At 37.3% G+C, this 14,425-nt stretch overlaps 1 protein-coding gene across 3 annotated transcripts in view; it reads right to left on the bottom strand.

Moving 5' to 3' along the window:
- Positions 1–14,425, bottom strand: part of ERICH1 (glutamate rich 1) — a 97,393-nt gene that overhangs the window by 24,496 nt on the left and 58,472 nt on the right. The window contains exons 4-6 of one of the 3 annotated variants that reach the window (XR_011808548.1): positions 12,038–12,412; positions 9,481–9,675; positions 4,742–4,923 (exon numbers count right to left, since the gene is read on the bottom strand). Coding sequence is in view for 2 of the 3 variants with exons in the window: in XM_027455148.3 (XP_027310949.3) it covers positions 4,850–4,923; positions 9,481–9,675; positions 12,038–12,412 (644 nt within the window). In the remaining variant the exon portion in view is untranslated. Of the gene's footprint in view, positions 1–4,350; positions 4,924–9,480; positions 9,676–12,037; positions 12,413–14,425 lie in introns of those variants that run through there. The other 2 variants (XM_027455148.3, XM_072036388.1) reach the window with 2 other exon arrangements.

Below are 14,425 nucleotides of genomic sequence, written 5' to 3'. Positions count from 1 at the left end.
CTTACATACAAGCAGTGACCAGATATTCACTACTGCAGAGGCTCAAAACTACTTCATCCTGTTTTCTTTCTACATGGAGTAGGGAAGGGACCAACATCCACTCAGAGCCTGTCTTTGTCTTCACTTCCACCAAGCTGCTATTTCTCCCTTGCTATGTAATGTTCAATTATGCAAACTAGAAAATCAACTCTTGAATCCACATGCAGGCTGCTTTTTAGTCAATCCTTGCATTTTTCCTACTCTTGGAGTCTATGTAAGCTTTTTTTTTTTTAATGTAAAAGTTATATCTTTTATGTTGAAGGAGCCATGTACAGTGGAATGCAAAAACACACTGTGTTTACTGATGGAGATTGATTTACAGTTTTCAGTTTTCATATCCTGGATGTGTTGGTTATAACCCTGTTTGAGTAAACAATAAAATGTATAGGGAGAATCAGCATCACTTCTTTTAGAGGAGCACAGAAAAGTGACTACGCATTAAAATTCTGGTGTGTGAAATCTTTTTTACTGCAAATAGAGTGTTAAACATTGAACCAAATAATGCTTCCCCCTGTCATTTTTAGTACATTGCCTAACTGATACTATTATAGGATGGATAATGTCCTTTTCTTTTGCTTTTAAACTAGATCTTTCTGCTGTATACTCCCACATGTTGCTTTAAAGTGTTCTTCTGCATCTTACAGTTGAGCACGCCATTGTTTGGTGTGTTTGTTTCAGAAACAAGTACACTTGTGTGACTGCTTTTATCTCCAGCGACGATCTACGACATATCTGCTTGGATTTGGTCCTATTTTCTAAACTCTCAGACATCTCAGATTTTACTTTATCCTCTGCTCTTTATGATCCCTGTTAGCGGTAGGTTTGATAAGTGTAAGATTCAGCTCATATCACAGGTCATTTACAAAGACATCAGATATCACTGCCGCTAACTTGCTATGCTCTGAAATGTTTCCCAGGCTAGCTTTGTTAGGACCAGTTCATTTCTGCACTCAATATAAGGCTCAGACAGTGGTTGAAGTGAAAGGAAAAAAGAGAGACTGAAAGCAGTCTTTTCTCCATTATTGCCCCATTCAAGCAAAAGAACATTTTTGATTTAAGAAATTTTATTCACATTCTGGGATTAGACTGCTGACAGTACAAATATTGCTGATTAGCAAAGATACCCATATCTGTTCCTCTGTGTGCAGCTATTTAAGATTCAGCTTAATTAATAAATCATTTTAATAGTACGAGAAGTGGCTAAGCATTGAAACAGAAATAATAAAGAGAAATTCTTAATGCAGAATTCTGTTATACCAAGGATGGCATTCCATGATTAAATTCTTTTACCACCTCTTTGAAAGGTCCTACCCACAATGAAAACCGTAATAAACTTAAGGTCTTATCATAATAAAATTGCCCAATAAACTGCATAAACAACTAAAAAGCAAAATAATATTTCAGCCCAGAAAACATGTTTAAGTAAAATCTGGTAAACTGACCACCAGCCTACTCTCAGTTAATGTGCAATTTTTCCCCACCTATTATACATGTCACATATATACATATAAAACACGTTTCTACATCATCAAAAATGTATTTCTTTTGAGAATCTTAGCTTCTCCCAGTCCATAAACAACCCGCAACCCTTAGCACTGTGTGTAATTAATTCTAGGAAGGTAACAGATAGGAAGTAAATGGAGCATGACCCTATCTAACTTCAGCATATACAGGGACTTGTATGGGCTACCAAGAGCATAGAATGTTTTTCAAGTTTTGCTTACTATGACTAAGAACCAAGGGACTTTCTGCACTGTTTCTTTCCCTTGTATGCATGGGTAATAGCAGCCCTTTTCTTGACATACACGGGTTAAAAAAGACGATAAAGAAACTGCTTATGCAACAACTAAATCCATTACCTTAGGTGAAAATAACATTACTAAGGTTACAAAGCCAATCTGTAAGGGCATGTGGAATGTTCATTCATGTCAGATCAAGGACCTTTTCACTTCAAAGGGAATCATAAGTAACAGAGAGAGCAATAAACAAAACCCACAGCAAGCAATAACAGAGATTATAGTAAGGACTAAAGCTCTCCAGTCACTAATTGATGGTCCATTAAGAAACTACAGGCATAGCTCTGGAGATCACCGATCTGGACTTTGTAACATAAGAAGGGGTAAAAAGATAAACTGGGTTATGGATACACAAGGAGGGCCTGTGGGACGATGCATAATTTATTAAGGAATGTTTAGGAGAAAGGCAAAAAGAGAGAAAAAGGGGGAATGGGGAGGAAAAAGAGGAGAATAGAGGAGAAAGGCTAAAAGGGGGCAGTCACATGTAAGCAGCCACAAGTCAGACCAGTTATCTAACTAAACTCTGCCCCTGATCCCCACACTCCATCCCATTTTCTAATTAATCCTTTTAAACTATCTTTGCATGTAAATCTCATTCTCTATCCCTTGTGTGAGTGCTGCAAAGTCCAGATACCCTCCAATGCAGAAGCTAGAGCAAATGAACTAAGAACCAGCATCTGGAGATAGACCTTGGGTAACAGCAGCCTCCACGTTTGTGGTGCCAGCCACTGGACTGAGCGAGGGTCTCAGCACCAGAAACCAGGGGGAACAGTATTTTTATTTTCTCCGAGTCTGATTAGTGTGTCTGTGTACATGTACAAAGCTTCAAGCTGGACTACTCAGTGAGTAGGAGGCTCAGGGTCTGGACAGAGAGGCCAAGGCCAGGCTGATAGTGGAAGGATCAGAGTGTTTGTGTGACGGGTGTGAATGTGTGCATCTGTTGGATGGAGTGCATCAGGTTGGACTAGCCTGAGGACCGGGAGACCCAAAGATCAGGTGAGAGGGCCCAGGATTCAGGCAGGGATATCAGACAGGCTGAGTGCTCGTGCTGACATTCGAGGGATCCGTGAATGTGAGTATGCCTATGCATCTAGAAAGTGAAGGTACGTGTGTTTTCACCAGTGAGCTTTGGTTATAACAGAGCAGAGAAGACGATTGTCTGTACTTAGATTTTATGTGAGGCCTGGCAGGGTTACTCATGGGTGTTGTTAAAGACGGTGCCCTGACTGTTGCAGTCTGTCAGTCAGAAACACGAGAACTGCAGGTGCATCCATCATTGTGAGACGGAGGGACTGAGGGACATCCAGGTCTCCAGGAGCACCAGGTTGGGCTCCAGCAGACAAGGAGCAGGAATCAAATCCCCAGGTCCTGGAGCCCATCAAAGGCACCAGCCTTATAGCATCCCTTAACATAGTACCTCAAGTATCAGGAAATGCAGGAACTACAGTTGTTTGCACAGTCCTAATTCTACCTGTTTTGGACTTGTGTTTTATGATACTGTCTTTAATTACACAGTTTCATTTATTTTTTTCATTTTCACTGTATGGGATAAATGATGCTTACCTAATGAGCTGCTATATACCCTTTTTGTGTGGTTACGAGGCCTCACTGCACAACATTCACACCTCAATCTGAGGATGAGGTGATTCATTTCCTGTGGGGTCTGTCAATAGGGTACCTAGGTGCTCACATTCAAGTGACATTTTCTTTATTCTCCAGCTGCGGGGCTGAGGCACACAGCAGCTCAGTGAAAAACCACAGCTACAATTCAGTGCTTATGTGTTAGCAAGTCAGGAACTTCACAACGGGGAATATGCTGTTAGTTTCCTCTGTGTGAGGCCTGGTTTAGATATCTTTCCTAACAGATACAAACCTAACTCAAGTTCTCCAGGGTTGCATGCACCTGACTTAGCCATAACACCATTTTTTCTGTACCTGCTATCCTTTGGCATGACCCTTCTATTTTTTTTCCAACTAATGAGAAAGAGGTATGGTTGTATATACATAAGTATCACTAAAACAGTGCCTTACAATAGGATATACCAGGCAACAGAATAAAAAGACAAAGCAAAAAACATGCTGTATTTATACAGTACTTGCCAGTAGTATATCTCCAAGCACATGTTGGCAGAGATAAATATTTTTGTCCCCATTGTACTGATGAGGAAACCGAGACACTAGGACATGAAACAGCTTCCCCTGTATCACCTATCAGGTAAATGACTCAGCTGAGAGAAGAGTCCCTCGCTTACAAAGCATTTTTTTTCAGGGTTCAAAATCATTTTACAACTATGCCATGGATATTATCTATTGTATCATCTACACAAAGATAAATGCTAGTGCAGAAGGACAGCACAGTAACCAGTAAGAGAACCCAGTTCTGTAGTTCTGCAGTCAGTGAAGCCCACAAAATCGTAACACACTGGGTAATGGAATTGTTCTGAAAAACTCCTGTATAATTCCAAAGAGTACGTACATGATGCAGATGTAGAAATTTATAGACTTCCATAATTCATCAGTTTATTCAGCAAAAATACAGTCCTCAGATGCATTTTTGCTTCAATTTAATAAATATAAAAATACATATAAAAATACAATATTTTTGTGTTTCAGGTAGACAGATATATATTACATAAACAAGAAAAGTCAAGATATAAAACTTCCAGAAAGGAACTATCAATTAATAAACATAAAAAATTACTGTACCTCTTAAACAAAATACTTGTTACAAACTTAATCATTTCAGATAAGGCCCATATCCCAAAGTGAAATATACACACTCATCCAGCTGGAGATTCAGGCCATACAGCATATGTGTAATTCTTGACCAAGAACAAAAATCATATGTAGTCGTACCCTGTTTATTGTCTTCTGGAGTTTTTAACAACAAAAAATACTTAATTTACCTGAAGATGTAGAATGTATATTGACACTGTTCTTCCTGAATAATTGCTACTTGGTTAAGAGCTTGTATATTACATTTTAACCCTGCACATATGGGCCCAGGCAAGGCTTTATTTCCTGTTCCTCACAGGAAGGATATCTGTAATCCAGTAGTGAAACAGAGTAATGACTGTCTTGGTATGATCTGAAACAAAGAAAAAATATTTATCCTGAAATATCTCCATAACATTTCTGAACATTAAAGAAAAACAGTTATGTGAACATCTGTTTCCATTTGCTATCATCATTTCTATAAAAACAATACAGACACTGGAGCTTAAAGGCTAATATATATGAATTTTTAGATAAACAGGTGCATTTTCTTGAAGGAGGTCAGTTATTTGTATGAGATACAATTTTGGTTCTTTATTATTGAATGCTTCATTTATTATGGTTCATTAATTCAGAAGAAAGGATTTAAATGATCTGACCATATGGGTAAGGCTAAAAGAGTGCAATCTCCATTTCTTTCTTTCTGGAGAGTAATTTCACACATTATTATTTACATTACAGTAGCACCTAGAAGTCCAAGTTGTGAATAAGTCTTCTATTAAATCACATTTAGATAGCTGTATTAAAGCTCACAAATTCCCATCTTAATTCAGGGTTTATCTATTTAACTTTATTTATTTTTAATGATAGGAATTTCTACAGTACTTATCACACAATATCACATTTAAGATGATTCTATAATGTTATGCTAATACAACTTTCACATTTAATTTCCTTTTCTTTGAATGCACATTCAAAAAAAAAAAAGTTTAAATTTAATCATTTTAGGGCTTCTGTGTATCCGTATTGGCGCACAGTAACTCTATTACTTCTGGTCTGTGAAATGTATCCCCACACACAAAGGAGACATATATAAAGGACAAATCTCCAAAAAATTACAGTTAAAAGAAGCTTCTAGCTCATTGGTGAGTGATAATTTCCTAGGCAACACGGGAAGAGTATATTTGAGACCTGACACTAACCAACAAAGGGAAAATGTTAGTAGATAATGGAATGAAGATGAGTAGAAACCAAATGAGTTCATAAATTAGGAGATAATGACATATTTTTTAAAATTAGGTGATCACCTATGCTTTAATAATTCATGTGAAATGAGAATTAAGTAGCCCTCATTTCAAAGCTATCGTTTCCAACCAGCAAATGGAGCATTACTTCCAGGTACAGCTCTTTGCTTTTGCCCACTGCACTGTGCAGGATCACGAAGGCATCTGGCCACCTGGTTTCTGAGAGAGGCCAGCAAAGCTCCCATCACTAGAAATGTGTGTCTGTTTGACTTGTTAAGCTTTCTGTTCCCTGCATTTAGAGAGAACTGTAGGTGGAGCTACATGTTTTTCATTAAAGACTACAAAATACATGGAAATAGCAATAGGACATCGTTCCTTTTTTAAAACCTGAGAACAACGAAACTTTAGCTAACCATTTGCAAACAAAATTTGTTGATCACCTTCAATTTTGTACGATCACTGAAGTACAAGGTGCTATGCAGTCTCCCATTTATGAGGTGATGACTAGACAGATCAACCAGTGTCTCTTAATCATAAGGATTCTTGCTCTTTTCAAGCATGTTTTTCCTCTTGGATGAAGGGCTAAATACAATACATAACTGTTGATCATCTGTTTCAACCTCTTTGGCGATTTACTCTTCCTGAAGAAGTTTTCTGACCCAACTTCTTATACCTTTATTTGACATGGCAAATAGTGAGATCTAAGAGCTGAAGATAAACAGAAACTTTGATTTTATTTAATTGTTGCTTTCTTCTTTTGATTGAACCCTGTTTCCAAATCTGAATAACATGCTAGGATGCATGAAGGAAGTTCTAAAGCATGCTCTTGAAGCAGTGGTTTTACAACTTGTGGCCTTCTGCAGACCTTAGGCAGTCCACAGCCTTACTCTAAAGCAGTAAAAAGTACTGTGAAAAGTAACTCAGAAAAACAAGGCTGCCACCAGTAGGCATCACCTTGCTAAATGGAATTTGGTACAATCAATGAAAAATTAAAAAAAAAAAAAAGTTATATAATGGTATGTTTACTTATTAGTTCACTAATGGAGAATGTGTATTTATATGAGAAAGACAGATACCTTCTCAGTGTTTTTTCCTAACACTTTTCCTTCATTGAAGTAAATTAAAAACTGGACAAAACATAGCACCCATTATTCTTTCTTTGATGCCGGCACCTTAAGTAGAATCATAGCTAGAGAAAAAGGGTTAACATACTGCTTCCTGAACTACAGGAAATAAAATGGGTTCATTTTGTAAACATAATACACCCTGCTAAAATTAAGAAAAATTGTTTTATTTTCATTATGTTAAGGAGGAATAACCTTTCCTTCTGGGACATCATGTCCCAGTAAAAATAGTCAAAACCAGAAAAAAGGCACACAATCTTGTTAAAAAAAAAAAAAGATTTCTATGATGTAGTCTACATTTTTATCTTCATAAACAGTCCTACTCTGCATTTCTATTACAAGAACTTGAATTTGCTGAGACAACAAGTTTTTATAACTGACTATCACCTGCTCATTAGGAATGAAATCTAAAATTTTAGGAACTGGGCAAGACAATCTATTATTGAGACAAAGATAGTAAAAATAAACATATAATTAAAAGGCTAATTCAAGGTAAAATTTCATAGCATTATATTCTCATTCACTGAAATTCCTCCGTTACAAATAGGATGTATTGTTAAACTCTGCTGAGCTAAATTAATATCTAGCAGCTGTTCAATTATCCTTTAATAATTCATAGCAATATATTTTCTTCTCACATTGTTGTACCTCATGAATATCAAATCAACTAAGTTACACCACTGTGAACCTGGCATGAGATTAGATTAGAGCCTGGAGTGACAACAGTTACTAGGAAAAAAATCAACAGGAAGAGTAAACAGTTTCAGGCTGTACCATCAGAAACATAAATGAATTTAAAAACATCACTCAGAAAATTGTTTTCTGCTTTTTCAAGTGACAAAGACATCCACCTGAAAATCAGGGTAGTTGCATGGATGTGTTTCTAATTTGTTTCTGTTTTTTCTTCTCTCTGCAATTTGACATTTCTGGTATATAAAAGGAAACAGCAGCTTGCCTGAAGGCTGCAAAACCAACAGATTTCCTACTGTATTCAGTAGAATTTGGATAAGGCCTGTAAGAAATGTCAGGAATGTGGTCACTTCAACAGCTCCACTTTGATTTAATCAATAGAAGCTGAATTAGGTCATTTAATAAAAGGCCAATTACCACTACCACTATTCCTGCTGAGTCCTGCTTAGTTTGCAAGTGTGTATTAAATCCAGAGAGACTATCTGATAAGAATTAATGTCACAGAATCTAGTCTTGAAATTGATGATTGAATGCAAGATGGATTTTGTTCCATGCATACCTGGATACTTCGTATCTATCAGAACCTGGAGGGCTGTCACAGAACTTTTTTACATCTTGAAGAATCCATATTTAACTGTTTAAAAGTGTCCATTTCAAAATTTATCAGCTATGAGCTCTGCAGGCAGGAATTCCCTCTTTTCTGTATTATAACAAAACACAGCATACAGTGTGCTCCAATCTTGACTGTGATCTTTGGCCACTATCATGCTGTAAATTATTTAATGATGTTGTGAACAGCAATCTCTTCTTTGAATGTTATTGCTAAGCATCTGAGAGCTATGATCTTATTTACTCTGTTACCACACTACTACCATTTGAGTCATTACTTTTAAAAGAACTTAGAGGATGATCTGAAACGGTTGAGATTCTCTTGTGCCATAGCAAGTGCTCTCAGCTCTGATTAAATTCCTTGGGAGGCAAGAAAATTCAGCACATCTTGTAGATTTGGCTGCTGCCACCAACAAATGTACTAATGACAAGTATGAATGAGCATTTAAATATCAACTGCTTCAAAAATGAATTGTTATGGACCTTGTACGGGTTACGTGCTCATCTCACAATCACTTGAGCAACTATTAACTGTCCAAGAAGAAATCTTACTAAAATTACAGGGGATATAATAGAGAACAAAAGCAACATGAGTGGAATCAGACTTGGGCCTCAGGGATGAAAGGGTTTAGTAATGTAGTATTTTTTCTTTTTATAAATGACATTATTATGTTATTTATTATAGAGACTTTGCTTTTTTACATAACTAACAGTGTTTTTAGCAACTTAAAACTGACATTTATATTTAAACAATAACAAACCAGTAAAGCAAAATTAGCAAGCAAAATCTATATGTTGAAGAAGCCATGTAGGTAACGAAAAATGAAATGAAATAATGGGCTTTACTGATTCATATGCATGTAAAATACATCTTAAACTGGATGACTGAAAACTCCAAGATAAACATGTTAATTTCAATTATTTAAAAAGATTATAAAGACAGTATATTAAAATATGCTTTAAACATGACTAAATATTAAAACAATTCAGACTATAAAAAAAAAAGTGTTTTAAGAACCTTAATCATCTTGTACTCTGCAGTCATTGCAGAAAATGAAGTTTCTGTACTTGTAATTCCCTGTTTCTTGTTTGGTTATTATTATATTTTCTGTGGGAAATATGCTTTCAGATATTGTATAAACACATATTTACCACTTTTACCACAATTATTTACAGCTTCCCTATACAAACCTCTGACAAATCTGAATTTTAATCCACACAAAAAAGAACATCAGTGAATGATCATGCCTGAATGGTACATACCAGGAGGCATCATGGAATGTTCTTGGAATTGTTTCAAAGCATCGTTCAGTCTGTCAATATCCTGTAGCAATACAAGGGATTTCAGCTGATGTAGATGGGTCACATCTGAGGCAGATAGGTTGCGAGATTCAAGATGTTGTAAAAGTTCTTGAGTAGTTGCTGAATTTACAGCAGAATCCGTGCATTTTGATTTATCTGGAAAACAATGGGAAAACACATTAAAAACATTCAACATGTATGGAGAATTTTCAAAGATAGTGCCTTCCTTTTTAGTATAACTTACAATCAGACATCATGTACTAAAGAGCAGTCTGTTCATTTTTTCATTAATTATTTAAGCAATGATAAGGGGAAAATACCAAATTCAAAAAGTAAAAAGGACAATAGAATTCGTCATGACACAAATGCAAGAGGAATCTAAATTTGGTATGACGACGAGACTGTACAGTAGACAAAAGACTTTGCTTCTTATACAGTACATATTACAAAAATCCACACGTGGAGACGGGAAACAATTGTGTGGAGCTAATGCAAAGCACTTCTGGAGGCATCCAATTACCTTGTTACTGTACTTTAATGTTTTTATTTTACAAGCGGATATTACAGCATGCAACACAGCAGAGAAGGACACACTTTGTTTCTGTGGTGCTAAAGCACAAATTAATTCTCCCATTCCAGTAACAATGGAACATCTCTTTAATCAGACTCCCTTTATAATATTTATAAGTTATAATCTTTTTTTTTTTTAACCAGCAAACCAAGTGATAAGAATAGATTTTTCCCGATTCAGCTTTCTGACATAAGCACAAGAAGTATAATCCAATGTGACCACTTGAAAACCCTGCTAAAAGCAATGGCTTCCAATTTTGTCTAAAAAAAAAAGGGGGAGTGTTAAAGTCACTCAACTAGAAAAGGCAAACAGCATGATGCCAGAGCTATATTTAAACTAGGACTTGCCTAACAAGAAAGTTAGTCACACTGATTTGAGGATGTGAGATCTTACCAGCAGATGGCCCAACCTTCTGATCTGCAGGTTTGACAGCAGGGCGAGTCAGTCCGTCTGCCACTGCTAAAACCTGAACTTGATGTCCTGGGAAGCCGGGCAGCTAAATAATTTTTATTTAAATTCTACATGTGACACAGCTGTGGACAATCGACCAGTTTTCTGTTCTGGACCACGTGTTAACAACAGAATGGTTAACTGAATTTACAGTTTTACTCCGATACTCCGGATTTACACTACAACAACTGTAAAAAGCAGTGTAGTTTACGTTTACTTAGCTATACACTGAAGTAGTAAGATCCTTGTTTCTGGTGATGGAAGTACATTAGCCAGAAAGTAGGATGGCTTTCAAATGCTAGACAGTGTATGAAGACCTGACACAGTGGAAATATTGTAACAGTAAGCATAGAAAATTCTGTATATAAATCTTAAGAAAAACAAATGAAAATGCTGATGTCACCCTAAGAGGGTTTTTAAAGTAATTCTGTAATCTAGAGATGAATTTTATGGGAGTAGGGGCTGACAGCTCTGACTGAAGATGGACTCATACAGGTAGGTAAGCTGTTTAATCTTCATGTAGCTCCACAAAGACAGTCAAGGCCATGCACTTTGAAAATATTTTCACTGCTTTTTTCCAGTTTTACAAGGCAGTTATCATTTTAAAGCTATGTTCTGAGCTGAACAACTAAAGAATGCTTTATCTTGCGTTTAAGATAGAACATTTAATTCTAGATGATACCAGCACAAGCTGGTATATGTACAGATAATTTTAATTATCATTAAAACATCATTATTTCTGGAAGGCATTAATGACATAAGCACCATACAAACAGCTGTTTTGGAGGGCAACAGAAAAACATACTTAGCTACAACAATATGAATTTCCCCGATTTTAGTGTCCAGAATGAGCATTCAATAGGCCATTAGGGAAAATATCCATATAATCCTATTTAAAGTGCTATGTAATGTGCATTGAACATCAGATGACATTCATCTCATTCACAAGTACTTTATGCCAATACCCTTTCCCAATGCCAACAGTATCTTCCTCTTTCCTCTTGGATGCAGTCTGTCTAGATTTCATTGTACATTACAAATAAATCTCCCCCTGGGAAGGAGAGCTTTTCAAAAAGTAGGTTGGTTCAGAGATAGCAAGCATGAAAGTAGTTTAGAATAGCAATTATTGCCCTCATTTGGAGCTTTTTGAAAGGAAGTAACCCTTCTGGATGTTTGCTTTCAGAGAAAAGAAGAATTTGGTGCATTTAAACCACTACACTTACCCAAGCACACTGAAATGTTTTAAAAATGAGAAAGGAATATTATGTGCATTTTCAAAGACGGAGAAACAAAGACCACAGTTTTCTACATTGATGTGGATGCTTTAATGTACACACCAGGACATGGGACAAATGCTAAGCATCTGCATCTCTTACAAATTCAAAAGATAATTCTCTGGTAGATTTGGACCATTCTACAGAAATAAGAACCAGACACCTATTTTCCTCAACATGCTAATACTTAAAAAAAAAAAAAAAAGGAGAAAATGATACATACTGTCAGCAAAATAAATTTGTTGTGTTGCCTGCAAGAAATCCAGGATGCTATCTGCCTTTTCATCTATGTCTTTTAAGCCTGCTGCTCCTTCTCTGTTGTTTTTGTCAGGCTGATATGTAAAATCCACACCAGTATTTTTTGTTAGCAAGCCAGCTGCTCTCATTTTTTCTTTCTGTCGCTTCTTTTTCATTTTCCTCTTTTTGTTTTTGCTTATTTTGGGGCTGTCTATCTGCTGCAGCTGTAAATTATCTTGAACAAGAGTCTCTTGCATTCCGGATTCTGTTTGTTCTCCATGTAGACTTTCAGAGTTTTGCAAACTGCTCTTTTGTTTCTTCCTTCGAATGCGTTTTCTTTTGGTTTGTCCTTGATACTCCTCTGCAGATTCAAAAGAGAAATGATAGTTGTAAATAAGAAGATCTGTAATAAGCATTTTGGAACTGCATACAATGAAATATTACTCCCTTCAAACTCCGGGACGTCTGAGTGGCTCTAACCTTACTTTTATGATTAGAATGCCTTTCAGTGCTACAATGTCAAAGCCAACTTTTGTGAATGCAGAGAGTAAGAAAAGTTCTTTTCCCTTCTGCTTTCAGAAAAGACTGTACTGTCCTTTGTGCTATATACTTTACATCACATTTACTCTCTTAAGGCAGATACTGTGGTTCTACGCAGAGAGTGAGGTCAAAAGCATTACCAAGGCAAAAAACAATATGGGCATGCTGGGGGACATGGGATGAGGAGCTCCCCCAGGAGGTCCACACAACCAGTTGGTAGATTGACCAAGAAGGCAAGAATGCAAGTAATTCACAACAAAAGACTGATGCATCCCTCCATGGTAGTTCTGTGCCTTAAAAACACCACTCATCCGTTTCTGACTCTTCTACTTTCTCCTCCTTAAACATCATTTCCCTTTGGGATACCTTCCTGCTAGCTCAGCTTTGGACATCGACTTTATAGGTAAAGCACACAGGGCATCAGTGACCTTGGCAAGTAATCTCTGATCTCTTTAGCAGCCTGTCTTGGTTCTGCCATTCCCTTGTTATATTATAATTTCCTTACGAGCTAATTCTTCAAAAGGCTCAAATGTCAAGGGAAGGAAGTCCCTCTTGCTCTCCAAGACAGCTTTCATGTTGCTCTGTTCAGATCTTATCACTGTGCACAAAGCCAGAACTCTGAAGTCATCTCTGACCCTGAACTGACTTGCTCCCACACACACTCTCCTGTGAATGTAAGCCTTCCTGGCACCAGCAAGGGAAGACTGCCAGAATCCATCTTGCCTTTGACTGCACTGCTGCAGAAATCTGTATTTATGCCTATAATAATTTCCTGTCTAATTAACTGAAATCCCCTCTTCCATAGTCTAACGAAACCCTCACACATTTAATCCTGGAGCCCCGGGAGCCAGTGTTCTTCCAAAGCCTTGCTGCAGAAGGTTTAGCCATTTATCCTTCCCTCAACCTCTGCCTGCACATTTCTAAATTTTTTTACAATGTGCTGAGCCCAGTGGGCTTTTTTTCCTGGTTTTATGCCATTCCCTCAGGGTCAAGGATCTTTGCTTGCCCAACGTCGGAGTCATGCAGCAGACACCTGTAGCCCATCTCCTGTTTCCAAATGCTCTGCAGTGTCCTGAACTGCCTCTGACATCCTCAGCATGCTCGGCTTCCTCATCACTCCTCCCCCTCCAGTCTTTGCCTCTATTTTCTCCAGAGTCGGAGGCCCTCTCTTTCATTTCTGTTTCTTTTTCTGTCTTGAACTCTGTCAGCTCTGAGCCACTTTCTCTCTTTAAATATCGCTACAAGACTTTTAGTTCTTTAGCTGACAGATGACTCACCGCAAAGCAATTTTCCATACTTTCTATGAAGAAGGCTGTGTAAAAATAAATCCGCTGTATTGTAATTGAACACCACAGCGTGCTAATGACACACCAAACGTCACCTTGTACCCACAGCGTGGAATGTTTTGCACGCATGGTATTTGAGCTAAATATCTTTATACATGATTTGGGCATATGGGATGTGGGAAAGATAACGGCTGTGCAGTCCTGTAGGAACGAAATATCAGAACCGAAGGCAGATATGAATGGTGAAAGATAACATAAACAAAACATCACTGCTTCATCTTAAGATCCCCTTTGGAATTGCACGGGAGTGTTTTTGTTCCAGTAGGTGAATTCCCCTATGAACACGGATCCGTTGTTCCTCCTTAAAATCTCTCATCCCTTGGTGAACCTGAACACGCAGTCTGCTAACACAGCTACTCTAATTCGTGCTCTCAGCAAAGTGGCCCAACATGCCTTTTAAGCATTGAAGATCCAGTAAATCACAGCAAAACTAAGGCACGTTGTGCAGTCAAGCACCCTCTGTTGGTTTGAAACCACTTAAAAAGATG

Source organism: Anas platyrhynchos, chromosome 3 (assembly GCF_047663525.1).
Source record: "Anas platyrhynchos isolate ZD024472 breed Pekin duck chromosome 3, IASCAAS_PekinDuck_T2T, whole genome shotgun sequence".
Classification (NCBI taxonomy): domain Eukaryota; kingdom Metazoa; phylum Chordata; class Aves; order Anseriformes; family Anatidae; genus Anas; species Anas platyrhynchos.
This window is presented reverse-complemented; position numbering and strand designations above follow the sequence as displayed.